At 35.0% G+C, this 19,366-nt stretch overlaps 2 protein-coding genes across 3 annotated transcripts in view; one reads left to right on the top strand and one right to left on the bottom strand.

Moving 5' to 3' along the window:
- The first annotated feature begins 4,529 nt into the window (after positions 1-4,529).
- Positions 4,530-7,927, top strand: LOC120082061 (cytochrome P450 704C1-like). 2 transcript variants are annotated; one of them, XM_090315799.1, is made up of 6 exons: positions 4,530-4,972; positions 5,395-5,610; positions 5,697-5,987; positions 6,076-6,396; positions 7,015-7,218; positions 7,530-7,927. In XM_090315799.1, the coding sequence occupies exons 1-6, from the start codon at positions 4,685-4,687 to the stop codon at positions 7,719-7,721; spliced, it is 1,512 nt and encodes a 503-aa protein (XP_090171925.1). In that variant the 5' UTR covers positions 4,530-4,684; the 3' UTR covers positions 7,722-7,927. The 2 variants fall into 2 exon arrangements, with proteins under 2 accessions (XP_090171925.1, XP_038893212.1); XM_039037284.2 differs by having other exon boundaries at positions 4,600-4,972; positions 5,697-5,999.
- Positions 7,928-8,580: 653 nt separating this feature from the next.
- LOC120082047 (WD-40 repeat family protein / beige-like protein) overlaps positions 8,581-19,366 on the bottom strand; it is a 39,958-nt gene continuing 29,172 nt past the window's right edge. The window contains exons 24-32 of the mRNA XM_039037265.2: positions 19,099-19,248; positions 18,867-18,951; positions 18,666-18,786; positions 18,385-18,481; positions 18,189-18,302; positions 17,710-18,079; positions 10,290-11,077; positions 9,718-9,840; positions 8,581-9,158 (exon numbers count right to left, since the gene is read on the bottom strand). Coding sequence (XP_038893193.1) covers positions 9,081-9,158; positions 9,718-9,840; positions 10,290-11,077; positions 17,710-18,079; positions 18,189-18,302; positions 18,385-18,481; positions 18,666-18,786; positions 18,867-18,951; positions 19,099-19,248 — 1,926 coding nt within the window. The 3' untranslated portion in view covers positions 8,581-9,080. The remainder of the gene's footprint in view (positions 9,159-9,717; positions 9,841-10,289; positions 11,078-17,709; positions 18,080-18,188; positions 18,303-18,384; positions 18,482-18,665; positions 18,787-18,866; positions 18,952-19,098; positions 19,249-19,366) is intronic.

Genomic DNA, 19,366 nt, shown 5'->3' with positions numbered 1-19,366 from the left:
CAGCCTGATGGGGTAAGATCTATAGGTTGCAAATGGATCTACAAGCAGAAACGGAGTGCCGATGGGAAGTTGTAAACCTTCAAGGCTCAACTTGTGGCAAAAGGTTATACCCAAGTAGAGGGAGTAAACTATAAGGAGACTTTCTCGCCTGTTGCCATGTTGAAGTCGATCTGCATCCTCCTGTCCATTGTCGCTTATTATGATTGTGAGACTTGGCAAATGAACGTCAAGACTACCTTTCTGAATGGAAATCTTGAGGAGACCAGTTATATGGTGTAGCTCGAGGGATTCATTGTCCAAGGTCAAGAGCAAAAAGTTTGCAAGCTGAGTCGGTCCATTTATGGGCTAAAATAGGTATCTCGATCTTGGAATATTCGGTTTGATACTGCAATCAAATCATACGGCTTTGACCAAAACGTTGATGAGCCTTGTGTCTACAAGAAAATCGTCAGTAGTTTAGTAGTTTTCCTAGTGTTGTATGTAGACGATATCCTACTCATTGGGAATGATGTAGGACTAATAATTGCAGTTAAGAACTGGCTAGCGAACCAATTCCAAATGAAAGATTTGGGAGAGGCTCAATTTGTTTTGGATATACAGATCTTTCGGGATCGTAAGAACAAAGTGCTAGCGCTGTCTCAAGCATCGTACATTGACAAGATGTTGCTCAAGTACTCGATGCAGAACCCCAAAAGAAGCCTACTGTCGTTCAGGCATGGAGTTACTTTGTCTAAGAACATGTGTCCTAAGATTCCTCAAGAGGTTAAGGAGATGAGACGGGTCCCATATGCATCTGCCGTTGGCAGTTTGATGTATGTGATGATCTGTACTAGACCAGACATCTGCTATGCTGTGGGAATAGTCAGTAGGTATCAGTCTAACCCAGGCCAGGTCACTGGACTGCAGTTAGGAACATTCTCAAGTATCTTCGAAGAACGAGGGACTACATGCTCGTGTATAGAACTAGGGATTTGATCCTTACTGGATATACGGATTCTGACTTTCAGACTGTTAAGGACTCTCGGAAGTCCACTTCAGGGTCAGTTTTTACCTATGAAGCATAGACACAGATACGGCTACACGATACGGATACGGCGATTCGTCAATTTCTAAAAAACTAAGATACGGATACGTCTAAGGGTGCATCATTTTTTTATATATTTTTTAATATATATATTTCTAAAAAACGAGGATACCGATATGTTGAAGATACATTTTTTTTCTTTAAAAAAATTTAGGATATAGATAACTTTAGCATACAAGTTAATAACAATAGCACAAAATAGAATACAAACACTGAAATACAATACAAAAAAAACAACATCTAAGATGTTGAAGTACAATAGTTAATAAAATGCAATAGAAAAGTGACTCATATTGCAAAGAAGAAGAAGAAGAAGATTAGAAAGAGAAGTATGAAGATAAACGAAGAACTTATTGTTGAAGATATCCAAATGATTTATATTTTGGTAGATTTTGTGGGGATTCAAATGTGAAGATGAAGATTAGATGATTCTAGTATAGGGTTTGGTCCATTATTTTTTTTTTTTCTTTTAGTTTTGAACTCAAATAGTGAACTTATTAAATAGATTGCCTAATTTTAGATTGGGAAAGATTAGATGAGTTACTTGTCTTTTTTCTTAAAAAAATACGCATAGAAATAGATACGTCAAATCACGTGTTAGATACATATCTGAAAAGTATATAAAAGTATATAAAAATATAGATACGTCAAATCACTAATAAAAGCTTTTTAGAGAAAAAGAAAAAAGTGAAGTGAAGAGAATTAGAGGATGACCACAACCATCAATTAGTTAGGCACATCATCAAAATCAACATGTTATCCATCATATTTATCATTATGTTAAGTCAACTAATCATCAAGAGCTATTTTTAATTATTTTTTAAATTTAAGGAGAAATATTACTTTGAAAATTTTAAATACTAAGTCGACATCAACTCCAAACTTTAAGAACATAGAAAAATGACAAATTATCATAATAAAACATATGTTTGATTCTTTCCGATTGATAACTATTAATCAAAATGTGGGGAGAGTGAACAATGATGAATAGTTTAAATATACATTTGATTCTTGATATTTGGAGTCAATGTCTAATTACGGAACATTTTAATCCAAAAGTAGTTATAAATGATTTTTAAATTTTGTTTAAATTAATTTTATTGATTTGTCAATAAATCAGAAGAAGAAGACTAGTCTTATAGTTGTAAAGTTTGGGCATGCACAATAGACAATTTATTTGAATTGGTTGGACTATTAATTTGATTTAATAAATTAGAATAAAAAGATTAGACATATAGTTTGTGGGCTGGAAATCCATGAGGACAATTTATCCCGTTCCGGCAACTGCCTGAACACTTTTTTTTTGTCATTTTCCAAATAATTTCTAGGATTGTAACGGTAACCTACTTTTATTTATTTTTTATTTTTTACGTTCAGATATTGATTGGACTATATATTAATATTTGAGCAATAATAGGTACAAATTAAATATAAATTAGGTTGCACCTAATGTTAGGATCTTCTTTCCTTCCTTTACATACAATCGAAAACAAATTTAAATAATAAAAATGGTATTGTTATATTTAAATACAGATTCAACTCAAACAAATATGATAGATATCATGTCATCTATGAAATCAAATAATCATATATACGGAAATTAAATTAAAAAATAGAATAAAACAAATCACGTGGAGATCATATGATCTTCAAATTTATGGGGAGGGAAGTAATAGTCAATGGACTTTATTTGGCTTTGAATTTTTTTTAGATTACTTTGCATCATTCATTCACTACCACATCTTCCTCTCCCTACACTATTTTTCCTTCTTTATCTTCAAGCAAAATAAGAAATGCAGACAAAATTAAATGAGTTACTAAAATCAATGAACGTATTGTCCTATCTCTCAATGTAATAAAATTCTTAAATCAAATCTCTAAAAACATACCTACACATATTTGGGGAAAAAATAAATAAATAAAAATTATCCGTTTGAAAATATTCAGAGCAAAGATTCATTCTTCGACAAGGAAAATTTCTTCTGTTGCTTATCATATAGGCATTTTTTCGATCCAATTATCTCTAAAAAATGCAATAATGAAAAAAAGTGATCTTCTATTAATCTTTTGAAATTATAACTTCTAATATGCATCTATTTATGGACTTTCTTTTTTATTGGAAAGATTAGAGCGGTAGAGATTTTAAATGGAAAAGATTTAAGGGCAAAATAGGAAAGTTAAAAGTCCTCCCTTCTTTACCTCTTTTAATATAGTGTAGATTTAGGATAGTATAGATATAAACAGATAGATATGCTTTAATAATTGTTAATTATAGTGTTTATTTTCATAAAAAAAAATTGTTAAATAACAGTTATATTTGTATGGAAAAAATACATGACTTACATATAAGGAAAATTCTTATAAATAAAAAATTTTCAATAATATTTATATTTTATAGTAAATTTTTTTTAAAATGTTTGTACTTTTAGAACTTTTGCTATAAAAGTTTTATAGCAAAATTAAACTTATGATAGAGACTAAATTAAACTTTTATTAAAAGTTTAGTTGAGTAAAATTGAATATTTAAAAACACAAATTAATATTAACAAGTTCGAAAATATATAAAGCGATGTTTACTTGTATGCTTTAATGGCACACCTTCCTTTTGCATTATTTTCTGATATTTACAGAAAAAAATTAAATACTACTTTATTATATTTAAAATTTAAATAAACGTGGACGTGGTCATGCTACACCAAATTTGTTAATATATTGTTGACCAACTTACAGGCCTGTGATGATCCATTTTTACTTGTGATACATTTAAAACAAAACTCAAAAGGTCAAATATATCATTATTAAAATTTATGGACTAAAATAAATTTTAGGAAGATTTTTTTGAAAAAATAGAAGAATAAGATAAACTATTTATATAAAATAGCAAAATTTTAATTTCTCTTTATAAAAGTTGATAGAAGCCTATTCGCGTCTATAAGTGATAAAAACTGATAGATTCTGATAGAGTTTTTTTTTTTTTTTTCTATTTTTGTAATAGTTTGACATTTTTTCTATATGTGAAAATTTTTCTAAAAGTAATAAAGAAATGGTAATATGAAAAGTGGACTCAATGAGTTACCTTTATTGTTGTTTACCTTGTGTTCCGTAGTTGTAGGAACACGTGAGACCTACTCTCCAATCTATAATAAAAAAAACATATATTGATTGATGATCAATCCATTTACATTTTAAAATTACGTTATCGTTATCATTACCATTACTATTAGATGAAGCATTGTTACCATTTGACGATAACGGTAACGGTAATGGTAAATGTGATAGATTTATAATTTTAAACAAACACAATCAAAATCAATCTAATTACATTTGCAATTGTATCCTACTACGATTGGTCTATCAATAAAACTGAATTACGATTACACCAATTTTTATTATCAATTGGTAAACTGGCCTCAACTCAAGATTCGAAAGTAAAACTTGAATTTAGGGACAAAAAGGTAATTTTACCATAAAATGTGAAATACATCTAAGTCTTTGTGCTACTGTTTAATTGGGAAAAAAAAAAAAAACCGACAATTTTCCTTATATTTAAATTCAACTGCATCCATTTCCACTGCTGAATTATTTGTTCTCTGGCTTACCATGGAAATTCTGTCAAACCCCATTTCAGTTGCAGCTGTATTGCTACTGATTTCCATCGTTGTAAGGCAAATTCTAACTCGGAAGCCGAGGAAGAAGAAATATCATCCAATTGCAGGCACTGTATTTCATCAGCTCCTCAATTTCCACCGATTGCAAGATTACATGACTGATCTTGCTCGAAAGCATAAAACATACAGGCTTCTTGGGCCCTTCAGGAATGAGGTTTATACTTCTGACCCACCAAATGTTGAGTATATACTCAGAACCAACTTCGACAATTTTGGCAAGGTATTGAAGTTTTCTTTGTTTTCCCCTTCCTTTTTTGGGTTGTAAAAGTTGAAATCTCTGTATGGACATTGCATTTACCTAGGAATTGAAGTTTTCTTCCTTGCTAGAAAGGTAAAATTGTAAATAATTGAGGCTGTCTTCACCATGAAATTGAGTTTGTTGTTAAAAGTATTGATATAATTAATTTTACCGGAACACTTAACTTTTGGATTCCATGGTGATTTAAGGCGGAGGTATGTCATTTTAAAAATTTAGATGATCTAGCATGGTATTAGTCATATTAAATTTGTTTTTGTCAATTAATTTAAACTTTTGGGTCAATCGATAATTTAAGATGGTATTTATGTTGTATGATTGATGCTTCAAAGATGATGTTCTTGAAGGGAAATGATTCTGATTGAGTTATGCACAATGTTCTTTAGGGGTCACATAACTACAGAATTCTCAGTGTTCTTCTTGGCGATGGAATTTTCACAGTTGATGGAGAGAAGTGGCGTCAGCAGAGAAAGATTTCAAGCTATGAGTTCTCTACAAAAGTTCTGAGGGATTACAGTAGTGTCATCTTCCAGAAAACTGCAGTTAAACTAGCTAACATCGTATCCGAAGCTGCTATATCGAATCGAGTAATTGATATTCAAGTAGGTCAACAATCCCTTATTGATTTCAAATATCGATCAGCTTTAGAATAAACGCTAAATAAACTCATTCAATTACTTGTTTGCAGGATCTGTTTATGAAATCAACTCTAGATTCAATATTGCATATTTCATTTGGAATTGATCTAGATAGTTTGCATGGATCAAATGAAGAAGTGAACAAATTTTGTTCTGCTTTTGAAGCATCAAGCACAATGACACTCTGGCGATACGTCGATGTATCCTGGCCAATCAAAAAGACTCTGAATATTGGGTCAGAAGCTGTCTTAAAAGAAAACATGAAAATTGTTGATGAGTACATATATAAGCTCATTCATACCGCACTCGAACAGAGAGAAAAGTTAGGCGACAACGCTTTGGTAGATGAATTTGTATGTTTCTTTTTTTGCTTTTAAACTCATTATATGTGGAGCCTAACATTGATTCTACTGTGATATGTGAATTTAGATGAGAAGAGAGAACATAGTGTCAAGGTTTCTGCAAGCGGAAACTACTGATCCGAAGTATCTAAGAGATATTATTCTTAATTTTGTTATAGCTGGAAAGGACACAACAGCAGTTACTCTTGCTTGGTTCATTTGCATGCTTTGCAAGCATCTTGCAGTGCAGGAAAGAGTTGCTAGAGAGATCATGGAAGTGACAAATGTTGAAGATGTTACCGATTTTGCAGAGTTTGCTGCAAGATTGACTGAAGAAGCTCTAGAGAAGATGCAGTTTCTCACTGCAGCTATTAATGAAACTCTTAGACTCTATCCTCCTGTTCCAGTGGTATGTCATTTCCTCTTGAAATTTGAATATAGTCATTGCTTAATACTCCAAATAACTCTCAAGTAATTGCACTGACTTAAAAGTTTACTACTACGTCAAATGATGTCTAGGTTATAGCAATTGATTTCTCAACTACAGTTTCAATAACTCTTGAGCGTAGTAGCAGAAGCACCTAGTTTTTTTAAGGGCAAAATACACTCTTAGTCCCTAAGGTTTGGTTTAAATGTCTATTTGGTTTCTAGAGTTTAAAAATTGACATTTTTAGTTCCCGAGGTTTCAAAAATGCATTTAATTGGTCTCTAGACTGGTTTGATGGTTAGTTAACTAACGAAAGGATGATGTGGCGTAGACGAAGTGACATTTTTAAATTTCAATGACCAAATAGACAGTTAAGCCAAACACCAGGGACTAAAAGTGTTCTTTTTTAATTAATTCTCAGTCATTTTTAGTTATTTGTTGAAATGTTAGGAAAGTTTGTAAACCAACGTTTAACAGGCTTAAAAGACTATTCAACCACCATTGAACTCAAAAGCTTAAGTTGATGGCCTACCGTAAAATTTCACTTGTTAGCTTGGAAATTAGCACAAGACCAACAAGTGATTATCGACTGAATTTCAGGATGCAAAGATTTGCTTTTCCGACGATACACTGCCGGATGGATTCAGTGTGAGGAAAGGAGATATGGTGGCATACCAGCCATTTGCAATGGGTAGGATGAAATTCATATGGGGTGATGATGCCGAGGAATTCCGACCAGAGAGATGGTTTGATGGAGATGGAAATTTCCAGCCCCAGAGCCCTTTCAAATTTACAGCCTTTCAGGTATGTTAGTTCCTTGTAACTCCTTGGGTAAATACTAAAGAAAAATGAATGTTTTCTTTTTGGAAATTATGTTATATAAAGATTATAGAAAAATCATGTTTAGATTGATGTTGAGAATCATTTATGTTTGATTTTACACTTTCAAATAATTTCCATACCATCTAAATTGATTTGAATCATGAAAAGCACATTTTAAAGGGATTTTGAAGATGAAAGATATGGTTTTTTTTTAATCATTTCAAAATCATTCTCAAACCTGCCATCAAATTCTGATTATCAAGCTCTAAATTGAGACATATCATGATTTACAGGCAGGGCCACGCATTTGTTTGGGAAAAGAGTTTGCTTACAGGCAGATAAAAATCGTCTCAGCTCTATTATTGAGTTGTTTCAAGTTCAAAATGAGTGATGAGAAGAAAATTGTGGAGTATCAACCAATGATCAATCTTCTCATAAAAGAAGGCCTTCAAGTTTGTGCCATTTCCAGACGTCCTATGCCCTAACTTCTTCAATTCACTACATAATTTGACGTACACATCTGCAAAGTCCTCTTTTCTTTTTTCTTTTTTCCTTTTTAGAAATAAGGCCTCATGTTTGTAATCGCTGCACATTCGAATCTACTTTCAATATTATTAGCATAGTAAAGTGGTTATTGACATTGATATGTATTTGAAGTAAATGAATAAAGTTATATACTCCACATTTAAAATGGCTTTTATACGTTTGCTATTCTTTCATTTCCAATTTTGCGCCCATCTCTCTCCTTTCTCTTTCTTCCATCATCACTCTTTTTTTTTTTTTTTTTTGATACTTTGTCTTTTTTTTCCATTTCATTTTCTCTCTCCTTTCCCACATATTTCTTTCTTAACCCTTCTTTTTTTTAGTTATTATTTTCTATTTAAATCTCTATTCTTTTTTCTCTCAATTTTGATAGGATTTTTTAAATTTTATTTATTGAAAAGTCTGGCTTGTCGTTTAGTAAACTAACAATTTGGTCCTTTTCCATCAATTACAAGAGAACTATACTCATTTTGTTCACACTATAAATTTGTTTTCATAGACTGACTAGTGTCAAGATCGATGTTGTGACAATAAATGAAAGGAGCATGAAAAATTTTTCATGGGAAAATTTCCCATTTTCCATTAGGCTCTAATAGCAACGTCCACCAATTGAAAATAACTGAAACTGCGACCTTTTCTTTTTCTTTTTGGGCAAGTGTAAGGCTCACTTAAGAATGTGGTCAAGAGAGATTATAATTTGCATCTTGCTTTAAAACAAATATCATTGTGCCATTACCAAGCCCAGGATTGGCCCTTTAATAATTTGCCAGGCCTGTAAGAGTTAATAACATCAATATAATATACACAATAATGGAAGAGCTCTTGGTAATTTACTTGCTGTATGATTCTGAGATGAAAAATGGACAAAACTGGAAAGCTCAAGCTCAAGCCAAAGCCTCACAACTTCAACTAGTAGTGACATACATACAACTCGATCCCATAAAGAATGGCCCCCCAAGTGATATTCTAATATCTAAAAAGCTAATATATATTTATATGATTTGGGGCTAGTCTATTACATATTTTACAACGTGTAACCGAAAACGAGACAGATTTTGCACAGCAAGTGTGGGGAGGACTGGAGTTACATCTCAATAGTAATGACGATGTGATAGCATCAAATTAAGAGGCAAACCTAGCAAGTATAGGGCCTCGGCTCGGATCTCGTTTCACTCCATGCTTGAGAGAAAAATAACCGCAACCAGATATTTTCATTGATGTATCAGTGGAAGCCAAATATATATGATGCAGAATTTGTCCAAAAACTATACAAGTATTGAAGTCTTTGTTGCCGAAAAAGGCTATGATTTTATAAGGGGGCTGAGCCCATCACCTTCCCAGCCAATCTTCAGCATTTGATCCACGACTTTCAAGCTCAACTGAAATGAATAATGATTTAGGAAGTGTCAAAACATGACGAGATTTCAAAAGATAAAATTCTATATATTCAGCTCCTGACCTTGTTTTCACTTTACAGGTATTTTAACATCAATAAAGCAAGATCTTTTTCTCTTTATGGGTAAACTGTTTGTTTGGATAGTATTTGATAAAGACAAAATGAGAAATTGTTTTAAACTAGGCAGGTCAGTTAATCCCTTTGACAACAATATTGTTTTTAGTTTCTTGATTTTGAAAATTGTTCTTCTTTTCTTCCGATTTATTTACTATAATTTTCAACCCTTAGAAAACATTTGAATTCTAAATCAAATTCCAAAAAATAAAACAAGTTATTTATTTTAGTATACAAAACTGCTTGTATTTTAAAAGTAATTTCAAAAAGTAGACGGCAAAACCAAGAAACTCATGGATGAAAGTAGTATTTACGAGCTTAATTTTCAGACAAAACCAAATGGGGCCCACAAAATTGTATTAAGAAATAGGAAAGTACCATTAAGAATTACTAAATAGCCATGGTAGTACGGAAGGTTATCTACTTACAGCAGGATCAGTGAAGACTATTAACTGCCTATCTGCAGTTGATACCAAAAGATTTGTGTTATCGTTATTTAATGCCAGCGCAGTGATATCCTGGCCTTCTTTGAGTCGCAGCGTATGGAAAACCTGTAGGATAAAGAAACATAAAGTGTATCAATCGTATTGGAGAAGTGTGTCATGGCATTCATAAAATGTCGAAAAGCTAAATAACAATATCACATGAAGAGCATATAAATACAATTGTATAAGCATGCATGAGTTTTTTTTTTTTTTTTTTTTTTTTGGGGGGGGGGGGGGGGGGGGGGGGGGGGCAAGGACGTAGTATAATAATAGGACTCGTTCTTATATCTGAATGTTGCTTTTGTATCTTTAACACAAATATCAAAGATAATGATACATGGTATACGTAACAAATCATTCGAGATTAGCCAAGTTATGTTATTAATAGTCATTAGTTTTGCCATTTACATTCCCATTCAAAGAACAAAAAGGATGGAGATAATGAGCTTTATCTAATTATTTATTCAATTTAAGAAGTAAGGAAATTAGGCAAAGCTACTAGTTCAATTTAATACCTTCAAACTATGCAGATCCAAAAGGCAAACCGAAGGAACTGGAACATCCAATCTGTCATCTTCCAGAGTTTCATCAGGTGTGAAATCAAGTTCATTCACTGGCTTCTTCAACTTAAAATCCCAGCTATTATTGTGGGTTTTATTGTTTTGCCTTGATGAATTTATTCCAATTAAGGCACTCTCCCCATCAACAGATATTTCCATACAACTGATGTTAGAAGAGAGTGGAAATGGTGCTCTAGCAATTAAATTTCCATTGAGTGTAAAGGTTGAAAGAGCACATTGTGATTCGTTCCAAGTCAATATAACTCCCTCGGAAGAAAGACACACAGCATGGGCTTCTATACCAGCCAACCTTCTGATCAAGCGACCTCTCCTGATGGAATGTATCAAAATATCTGACGATTGGGAGCATGAAACAACGATACCAAGATCTGAATTCACACAGCAGCATACAATTTCCTGGTGGTGACCCCGAAGAACATGTATGGGACCCTCAATTCGATGCTTCCGGCTTTTGTCTGCCAATAGGGAGGATAAATTACTACCACTGCCTGATGTGGACATGCCTGTCCCCATGGCCGTTTCTGACATGCTACTTGAACGAGGGGTCGACAATCTATGTATTCTCCAAAGTAGTAAGGTGGTGTCACGGGATCCGGTGACTAGATAATTGCTATCATGAGAAACACTGAGACAAGTTACCGGAGCACAGTGCCCATAGGCAGTTTCCAATGTTCTTCCTCCGTCTGATGATATTAGCTTGATACTATTGTCAACATGTCCACCTATTTCCAAAGCAAAAAAATAGAATCTAGATAATCTATTTTAGAGAATCTGAAGACGAGTATAAAACTGCAAATAATCATATATGTATGCCTTTGAATAATCATACAGAAAATATGTCTTGAACAAGAAATTAACTACACATGCAGTATTTTGTTAGTAAAGTTGCGTAAGGTACTCAATCAGAGAATCAGTGAGCTACCACCACTGTCATCTATTTTGATACTTACAAGACACAAGAAAGCCTATATGGCTATATAAAGATGTTGAAGAAATCATGATTTATTTTTAAAAGAGTGAACTACTAAAAGTTATTTTGGGATACTATAATGCAGTTTGCCGCTGTTAACTATTAATTCCAGCATTATCCTTCATCTCCGAAAAGTATAGGTCAATTTAGTTAGTTAAAGAAGTAGAGATCAAACAGTAGATGTTTTCACAGCAGTTGTAATAAATTGTCGCTGAAATTTTTTTGTATATGCTCTACAAACTCTTGGAAAGAAATGCTTGGACATGAAAACACCAAAAAGTTAACTTGTCCTTCTATCATTGTGGTGTTTTCCCTCATCGTCTTAAAATTTTCTATAGGAGGGTTATAATTTAGGTTGGAAATAAGGGACTAATGGATTGTTTATAGTGCTGGGAGTATTATAGTTATTTACTTTACCCTATTTTTCTTTCCTTTTTTGTATTTAGGCTTGTTGGAGCCTATAAATAATAATCCTCTTGTATCTCTCACACTATGTAAAAAATTAACAAAATGGAGACTCTCTATCGTGATTTTTTCTCCCTCTTGTAGGGTTTTCCACATAAACCTTGTGTCTCCTCTTTCTCTCTTTTCTATTTTAACATGGTATTAGAGCATGGTGACAAAACCCTAGCTTTCATCAGTGAAAACCAACCAATGCAAGATAACCTTAGTGCTGCACCAACACTGCTTCTGCCATAGCCGCCGATGGAGCCTCCGACCGCCGCCGACGTTGTCACTGCCATTCAGACCGCTGTTGACTGGTATCTTCGATCTCTACAAATACATCCTCAACCGCGGCCGATCAAGAACCCTAGCGCTGCCAGCTTTAGTCCCAGTGTCACCGCTGTTGCCTCTGGTCCTGCCGTCATTGCCGCATTTGGTCCCACCACCACCAACCATTTCATCCAACCGTCGAAATCTGAGGTAGATGATTCTACTGGATCTTCCACGCATCACCGAGGTAAGTCCGCAATCGAGGGTGATGTGCCGCTAGCTGCCTATAACAGCTTGCTGCCGTTTGGGCTCCTCCATCCACTGCCACCAAGCTATGAACATCACGGGTCCATGGATCTTTCTCCGACAATGGTTCAACAACAATTAGTTGATCTTCAGGTGAGTTTTCAACAACAAATCGCCGCTCTTGGGGCAGCCCTAGGTGCTTACACAACCACAAACTTAAATTCAAATGTATTGAATTCAGATGTTCCTTCTGGTTTACCGATGTATCCAGAGAATCCGGTAACCTCTTTCCCTGCTTTAACTACTGCAAATTATTTGTCTAGTTCTATGGGAAATTCCACAAGCTTAATTGCAGGAGAAAAGTTAAAAACCGCCAGAATTATTTCTTATGGTCTTAGTCTATTAAAATGGCTCTTGAAGGGCATCACAAGTTCGGTTATTTGACTGGTGAGATACCTATACCAGGGGATCCTCGAGAGCGCATTTGGAAAGGAGAGGACTCCTTGCTACCATCACTATTAATTAATAGTATGGAGCCTCAAATAGGGGAACCATTATTGTATGTTGCCACCGCTCGAGATATCTGAGATGATGTTCAGAAATTATATTCAAAAAGGCAGAATGCATCTCATCTTTACACTCTGCGCAAACAAGTTCACAAGTGCAAACAGGGAACGATAGATGTCACTTCGTATTTTAATAAACTATCCCTAATCTGGTAGGAGATGGACTTGTGTCGCAAAATCATTTGGGATTGTCCGTGTGGAGGTGTCCAGTATTCCAAAATAGAGGAAGTAGATAAGGTATATGATTTCTTAGCTAGTTTGAACTCCAAATTCAACGCAGTGCGAGGCCATATACTAGGACAAGGACCTATACCCTTTCTTATGGAAATGTGCTTTGAGGTTCACCTTGAGGAAAACAGATCCAGTGCTATGAACATCACTACTGTGTCACCTACTGATTTTGCTGCTTTTAGTGCGGAATTATCTGGTACTGATGGTGACAAGCACAATGGGAAACAGACTTCAGTATGTGAACATTGCAAAAAAACCCTGGCATACAAAGGAACAGTGCTAGAAATTACATGGTAGACCACCAAATGGTAGAAGATGCCCTCAAAATGACAAGTCTAATCCTGGCCGTGCACTTGTAAGTGAATTTGCGAGTGCTTCCTAGTCACAACCTCAAGTGAATTGTCAAAGTGACTCTGTTGTCCCTTCTCTTGGGGCAATTGCTCAATCAGGTACATCACAACCCTTAAGTCTCCTAAGTATAAATGACAATAAACCATGGACACTTGATCCAGGAGCTACAAATCATTTAACTGGGTCATCTGATAACTTCCTATCATATCTTCCATGTGCTGATAATGAAACGATCAGAATTGCATATGGGTCTTTTGCTCCTATTGCGGGTAAGGGTCATATTTCTCCCTTCCATGATTTAACTTTACAGAATGTGTTGCATGTACCTAAAATATCTTACAATTTGTCATCTATTAGTAAGATAACCCGAGATCCAAATTGTCAAGTTACCTTCTCACCGGATAATGTTTTCTTTCAAGACTTGAGCTTGGGGAAGACAATTGGCACTACCCGGCATAATAGGGGACTTTATTTCCTTGATGATGATGATTCTTCTAAGAATAGCTATAGGACTAGTTTGTTATCTTCGTATTTTCAACTTCAGAAAAAGATTGTATGTTGTGGCATTTTCGCCTTGGTCATCCAAATTTTCAATATATGAAATTTTTATTTCCTCATTTATTCCATTAAGTTGATGTTTCTTCTCTTTTGTGTGATGTGTGCATTCGTGCAAAACAACATAGGGTCACCTTTCCCTCTCAACCTTACAAACCTTCTCAGCCCTTTAATCTTATTCATAGTGATGTTTAGGGTCCCTCTAGTGTTACCACCTCTTCAGGAAAACGTTGGTTTGTGGCATTTATTGATGATCATACCCGTCTTACATAGGTCTTTCTTCTCACTGAAAAATCAGAGGTTTTGTCAATATTTCAATAATTTTACACCACTATTGAGATTCAGTTCAATACTAAAATTGTTATTCTTCGAAGTGATAATGGTCGTGAATTTCTCAATAATACACTTCGTGAATTTCTGTCTTTCAAAGGCATTGTTGACCAAAGTTCGTGTGTCTATACACCTCAACAAAATGGAGTGGCGGAAAGAAAAAAATCGTCACCTCCTCGAGGTTGCCCGGTCTCTCATGCTATCTACCTTTCTTCAATCTTATTTGTGAGGAGATGCAATTCTTACTGCAACTCATCTTATTAATCGAATTCCTTCTCATGTTCTCCAACTCCAAACTCCTCTAGAATGCCTCAATGAGTCGTACCCACCACACGACTCATTCCCCATGTTCCTCTCCGGGTTTTTAGGTGTTCTATCTTTGTCCTTGGCCCTAACCAAACTAAGTTTACCCCTCCTACTCAGAAATGTGTCTTCCTTGGATATCCTCTTCACCAGCGAGGTTATAAATGTTTCCATCCTTCTTCCTAGAAATACTTTATTTTCATGGATGTCACATTCCTTAAGGATAAACCCGTCTTCCCTATTAGTCATCTTCAGGGGGAGAGTACTAGTGAAGAGACTAACTAGTCAACATCCTCGACCCTAAGTAATCTTCTTGAGCCCATCTTGAGTTCCCATGACACTGTTTTACCTACTAAACAGGTCCCTTGGCTAACATACTACAGAAAGAATCTCATAAAGGAAATTGTGTCCCATACTGTTCCGCCGGCTCCGGTCCATGAATCTGAACCAACACAAGCTCAAGCTACTACTGAGTGTGTCCCTGATAATAACGATTTGTGTGTTGAGGATGATATTGTGGATGTAACTGAGAATGACATGACTGATGTGTTAATTCCAGAAAATAATAAGGTGGCAGACAGAGATGAGATTACAGCAGAAACATAAGAGAGTTAAATTCTCCCTCAACCTGAAACGTGTGATCAAAATCCTACTACATGTGGGAAAGTAGATGAGAAGTCAGACAAACTTGGGGATTATGATGCTTCTCTTGACATGCCAATTGCCTTGAGAAAGGGCACCAGGTCTTGCACTAAGTATCCTATGTATAGCTTTCTATCTTACAGTAATTTGCCTTCTAAATTCAGGGCTTTCACTGCCAGTCTTGACACAATGACAATACCAAAAAACATACATGTGGCTATGGAAATTCCAAAATGGAAGATTGTCATTATGAAAGAAATGAGAGCTCTTGAAAAGAATAATACGGGACCTTGTTACTCTCCCAAAAAGACATAAAACAGTTGGGTGCAAGTGGATGTTCACTCTGAAGTATAAATTTGATGGTACTTTAGACAGATACAAGGTCAGACTTGTAGTGAAAGGGTTTACTCAGACTTATGGGGTAGACTATTCAAAAACTCTCTCCTGTAGCGAAGTTAAACACGATTCGGGTTCTTCTCTCTGTTGCAGTAAATAAAGATTGGCTTCTCCACCAACTTGATGTGAAAAATGCCTTTCTAAATGGTGATTTATAAGAAGAGGTGTATATGAGCCCTCCTCTAGGTTTTGAAGCTTAGGGTGATCATCGAGTGTGTAAAATCAAGAAGTCCTTATATGGTCTGAAACAATCCCCGAGAGTTTGGTTTGAAAGGTTTACTACCTTTGTTAAGTCCCAAGGATTCACTCAAGGGCACTTTGACAATATATTGTTCACAAAAAGGTCAGTGTTTGGGAAAATTGTTATCCTAATCGTGTATGTGGATGATATTGTCTTGTCAGAAGATGATATTGATGAGATCACCAAACTGAAAAAGAAGATGACACACGAGTTTGAAATCAAAGACCACAAAAATCTAAAGTATTTCCTTGGAATGGAAGTGGCCAGATCAAGGGAAGGAATCTCTGTCTCACAACGAAGTACATTCTTACTTGTTAAAGGAAACAAGTATGACTAGATGTAGACTTGTTGACACTCCTATAGAATTCAATGCTAAACTGGGAGATTTTGTTAACAAAGTTCCAGTTGATAAAGAGAGGTATCAGCGTCTAGTGGGAAAGTTAATTTACTTATCACATACCAGACCATACATTTCCTATGCTGTCAATGTTGTCAGTCAGTTTATGCAGGCACCTTATGAAGAACATATGAAAGCTGTGAATCAAATTCTGAGATATTTGAAAAACACTCCTAGTAAAGGTCTAATGTTCAGAAAAATTGACAGGAAATGCATTGAGGCCTATACCGACTCTGACTGGACAGGATCAATGACTAACGGAAAGTCTACCTCAGGGTACTGTACCTTTGTGTGGGGTAACCTGGTTACTTGAAGAAGTAAGAAGCAAAGTGTAGTTGCTAAAAATAGTGCAGAGGTTGAATACAAAGCTATAAGTTTGGGAATTTGTGAAAAAATCTGGTTGAAGAGAGTATTGTCTAATCTTCATCAAGATGGTGTTTTACCTATGAAACTCTATTATGATAATAAAGCTGCTATAAGCATCGCCAATAATCCAGTACAACATGATCAAATGAAACATGTAGAGATTGACAGACACTTTATAAAAGAGAAAATGGACAATGGCAGTATCTGTATTCCATCAAATCAACAAGTTGCATATGTTCTCATTAAAGGGTTACTCAAGCAAAATTTTGACTCTTGCGTTAGCAAGTTGAGTCTGATCTACGCCCCAACTTGAGGAGGAATGTTGGAAATAGCGGACTTAGTTGATTGTTTATAGTCTCAGGGATATTATAATTATTTACTTTACCCTATTTTTCTTTCCTTTTTTCTGTATTTAGGCTTGTTAAAGCATATAAATAAGAATCCTCTTGTGTATCTCTCACATTATATAATTAATAAACCAGAGACTCTCTATCGTGGTCTTTTCTCCCTGTTCTAGGGTTTTCCACGTAAATCTTGTATCTCCTCTTTCTCTCTTTTCTCTTTTAACAATTTATTATTTATTATTTTTAATTTTGATACGAAACAGTAATTTCAATGATATGACGAAATCACAAAGTGTGAAGGTCTTATCAATAGCATTACAAAAAACTGCTCCATTAAGTAATTTTTTTAGTTGAGTTTGTATCCTATTTTTGCCTTCTATTTGGAGATCTTGTATTTTGGAGTAGTAGTCTCTTTTCTTTGTATCAATGAATTTTTTGTTTCCATTTCAAAATGAAATGGATGATAAACTATAATTAAAAAATGGAGTAAATTTGCACAACGATAAAGAGATACATAAAATTGAAGGGATGTGAGATTGATAAACATCTTCTTTATCGGTGAAGATGTGAGAAATGAGATTCCTTTCAAACCATATAGACCACAAAAAAAAACCCAAATGATATTCGGCTTAAGAATCTTTCTTTTCCTTCTTGGGAAGGAGAATTAAGGATGAAATCGTAGATAAATAAACAAATACTTACCAGTGATAATGTCTTTGTCCCAAGTAATGGAAACAATAGACGAGCTCCTGATTCCAGATGCAGCAAATGCTGGTGCCTGGGGAAATTGCCACTCGTCAGCAGTGGAGCCAGCCTGCCCTTTGAACATGCGCATGAATGTTCCACTGGTGGAGTTCAATGAGGACTTTCCATGTTGAAAAAGAAATGGTGCACCCTGGCCGTCAGGTGTGTTGGGTTGCCATTTGTGCTGTGCTACATGTGCCGCAGGTGCATTTATGTCAACAATAACAACAGTATCTGAAGTTGCATGAATTGCAGCTGCAGGTAGGTTGCAGCGTTCTGGGGTTGGAACCGAGTATGGTCTGATACTCTTTGGGTTCCGAAAGATTGTCTGGTACGAAAGTATAAATATATTTTCAACACAATTTGACAAATTGTTTATATTGAAATAATACATGCATGTACATTATCAGAAGTACCAACATGACATTCCCATATACCTGCAGATGGAGGACATCAGCTAATGGCTTCTTCCTCAAATGAGGCACAGTTAGAAGTTGAGATGGAGTTTGACCAAAGTAGGCAATTTGATCTTGTGTGGCACGTTGTTGTACCTTTTTCCAAAAATTAGGAAAAAAACAATCAAACAGAAACCCTGAAATTTGAAGTAATAAATTGTAATGAAAATGAACATACTGGGTCAGATATTTTGTCAATATCAACTGTCCCCTCGTAGGTAATGTAAAAGAAGACGTTATTAGCCGATATTGCCTCTTTGCCTCGTTGTTTATACCTGATCCATTAAATCCCCAAAGATGTGAGATCAAACAGAAACAGCCCGAAGTTGATAAAAAAGTGAATTGGCACCATCATTATCTCTACCAATTATACCAACTTACAAACACTGAAAAGCAAAGGAGAAGAACACATCCGATAAACAAGACTGAGGAAAACCTTCATTAAAGTAAACAACCTACCCAAAAATGAGATCAATCCACTCATGCAGATGCGCTGATACATGCTCACTCTCAAGAGCCATCCGATGTTTGTGAATAAAGTCAATTGGATTTTTAGCCCAAGGAGGGAGTCTGACGGAATCTGGAATGTTGAAAAACATTTAAATAAGAAACTTACTGGCATAAGAATAATCAATGGTAAGTATATTCATTAAGGATTACCAAGGTTCTCCCCTAATTGAGTGGTGCCAAAATCAATCGAGTTTTCATTTGTTAAGATCTCAGGAAGGTAGAAAAGCTCTGGAACCTGCAAGAAAGTACCATTTGATTGGATAACAACATCACTAATTAATCAAGTCATCCTTGTAAATGATGGAAGTATATAATTCTTAAAATAGATGCATAATAACGCAATATACACCAAGAAAAAAACACTCATAATCAACGAACTTACTAATTCCTTCACATCACTCATATCTTCCAGAACCCCATTCCAAGTACCAGAAATATCCAAAAACATCCGATCAGCATGATCAAATTTGCCACCTTGCAACTGAATTGAGAGAGTTGTAAATGGTTCAACTCTAAAAAGATAATACAATACCTGCAAAAGTAATAAGAAAAATTCAGATATATTTAGTATGATCCAATTGAATTAATAGAGATGTACAAATTTCAAGTTCAGAAAGGACAAAGTGAGTGGCTTCGCAGTATCGCAAACT

The sequence above is a fragment of the Benincasa hispida genome, chromosome 1 (assembly GCF_027475165.1).
Source record: "Benincasa hispida cultivar pf3 chromosome 1, pf3_genome.v1.1, whole genome shotgun sequence".
NCBI classification, from domain to species: Eukaryota; Viridiplantae; Streptophyta; class Magnoliopsida; order Cucurbitales; family Cucurbitaceae; genus Benincasa; species Benincasa hispida.
Note: the sequence above shows the minus strand (reverse complement) of the source record. Positions and strands in the feature narration are given on the sequence as shown.

What these genes read in the sequence shown, in the direction of transcription:
- LOC120082061 (XM_039037284.2), top strand. Translation starts at nt 4,685, where the DNA reads ATGGAAATTCTGTCAAACCCCATTTCAGTTGCAGCTGTATTGCTACTG. An exon ending in ACTTCGACAATTTTGGCAAG is followed by an intron (nt 4,973 to 5,394) that starts GTATTGAAGTTT and finishes AATGTTCTTTAG; the next exon opens with GGGTCACATAACTACAGAAT. An exon ending in TCTATCCTCCTGTTCCAGTG is followed by an intron (nt 6,397 to 7,014) that starts GTATGTCATTTC and finishes ACTGAATTTCAG; the next exon opens with GATGCAAAGATTTGCTTTTC.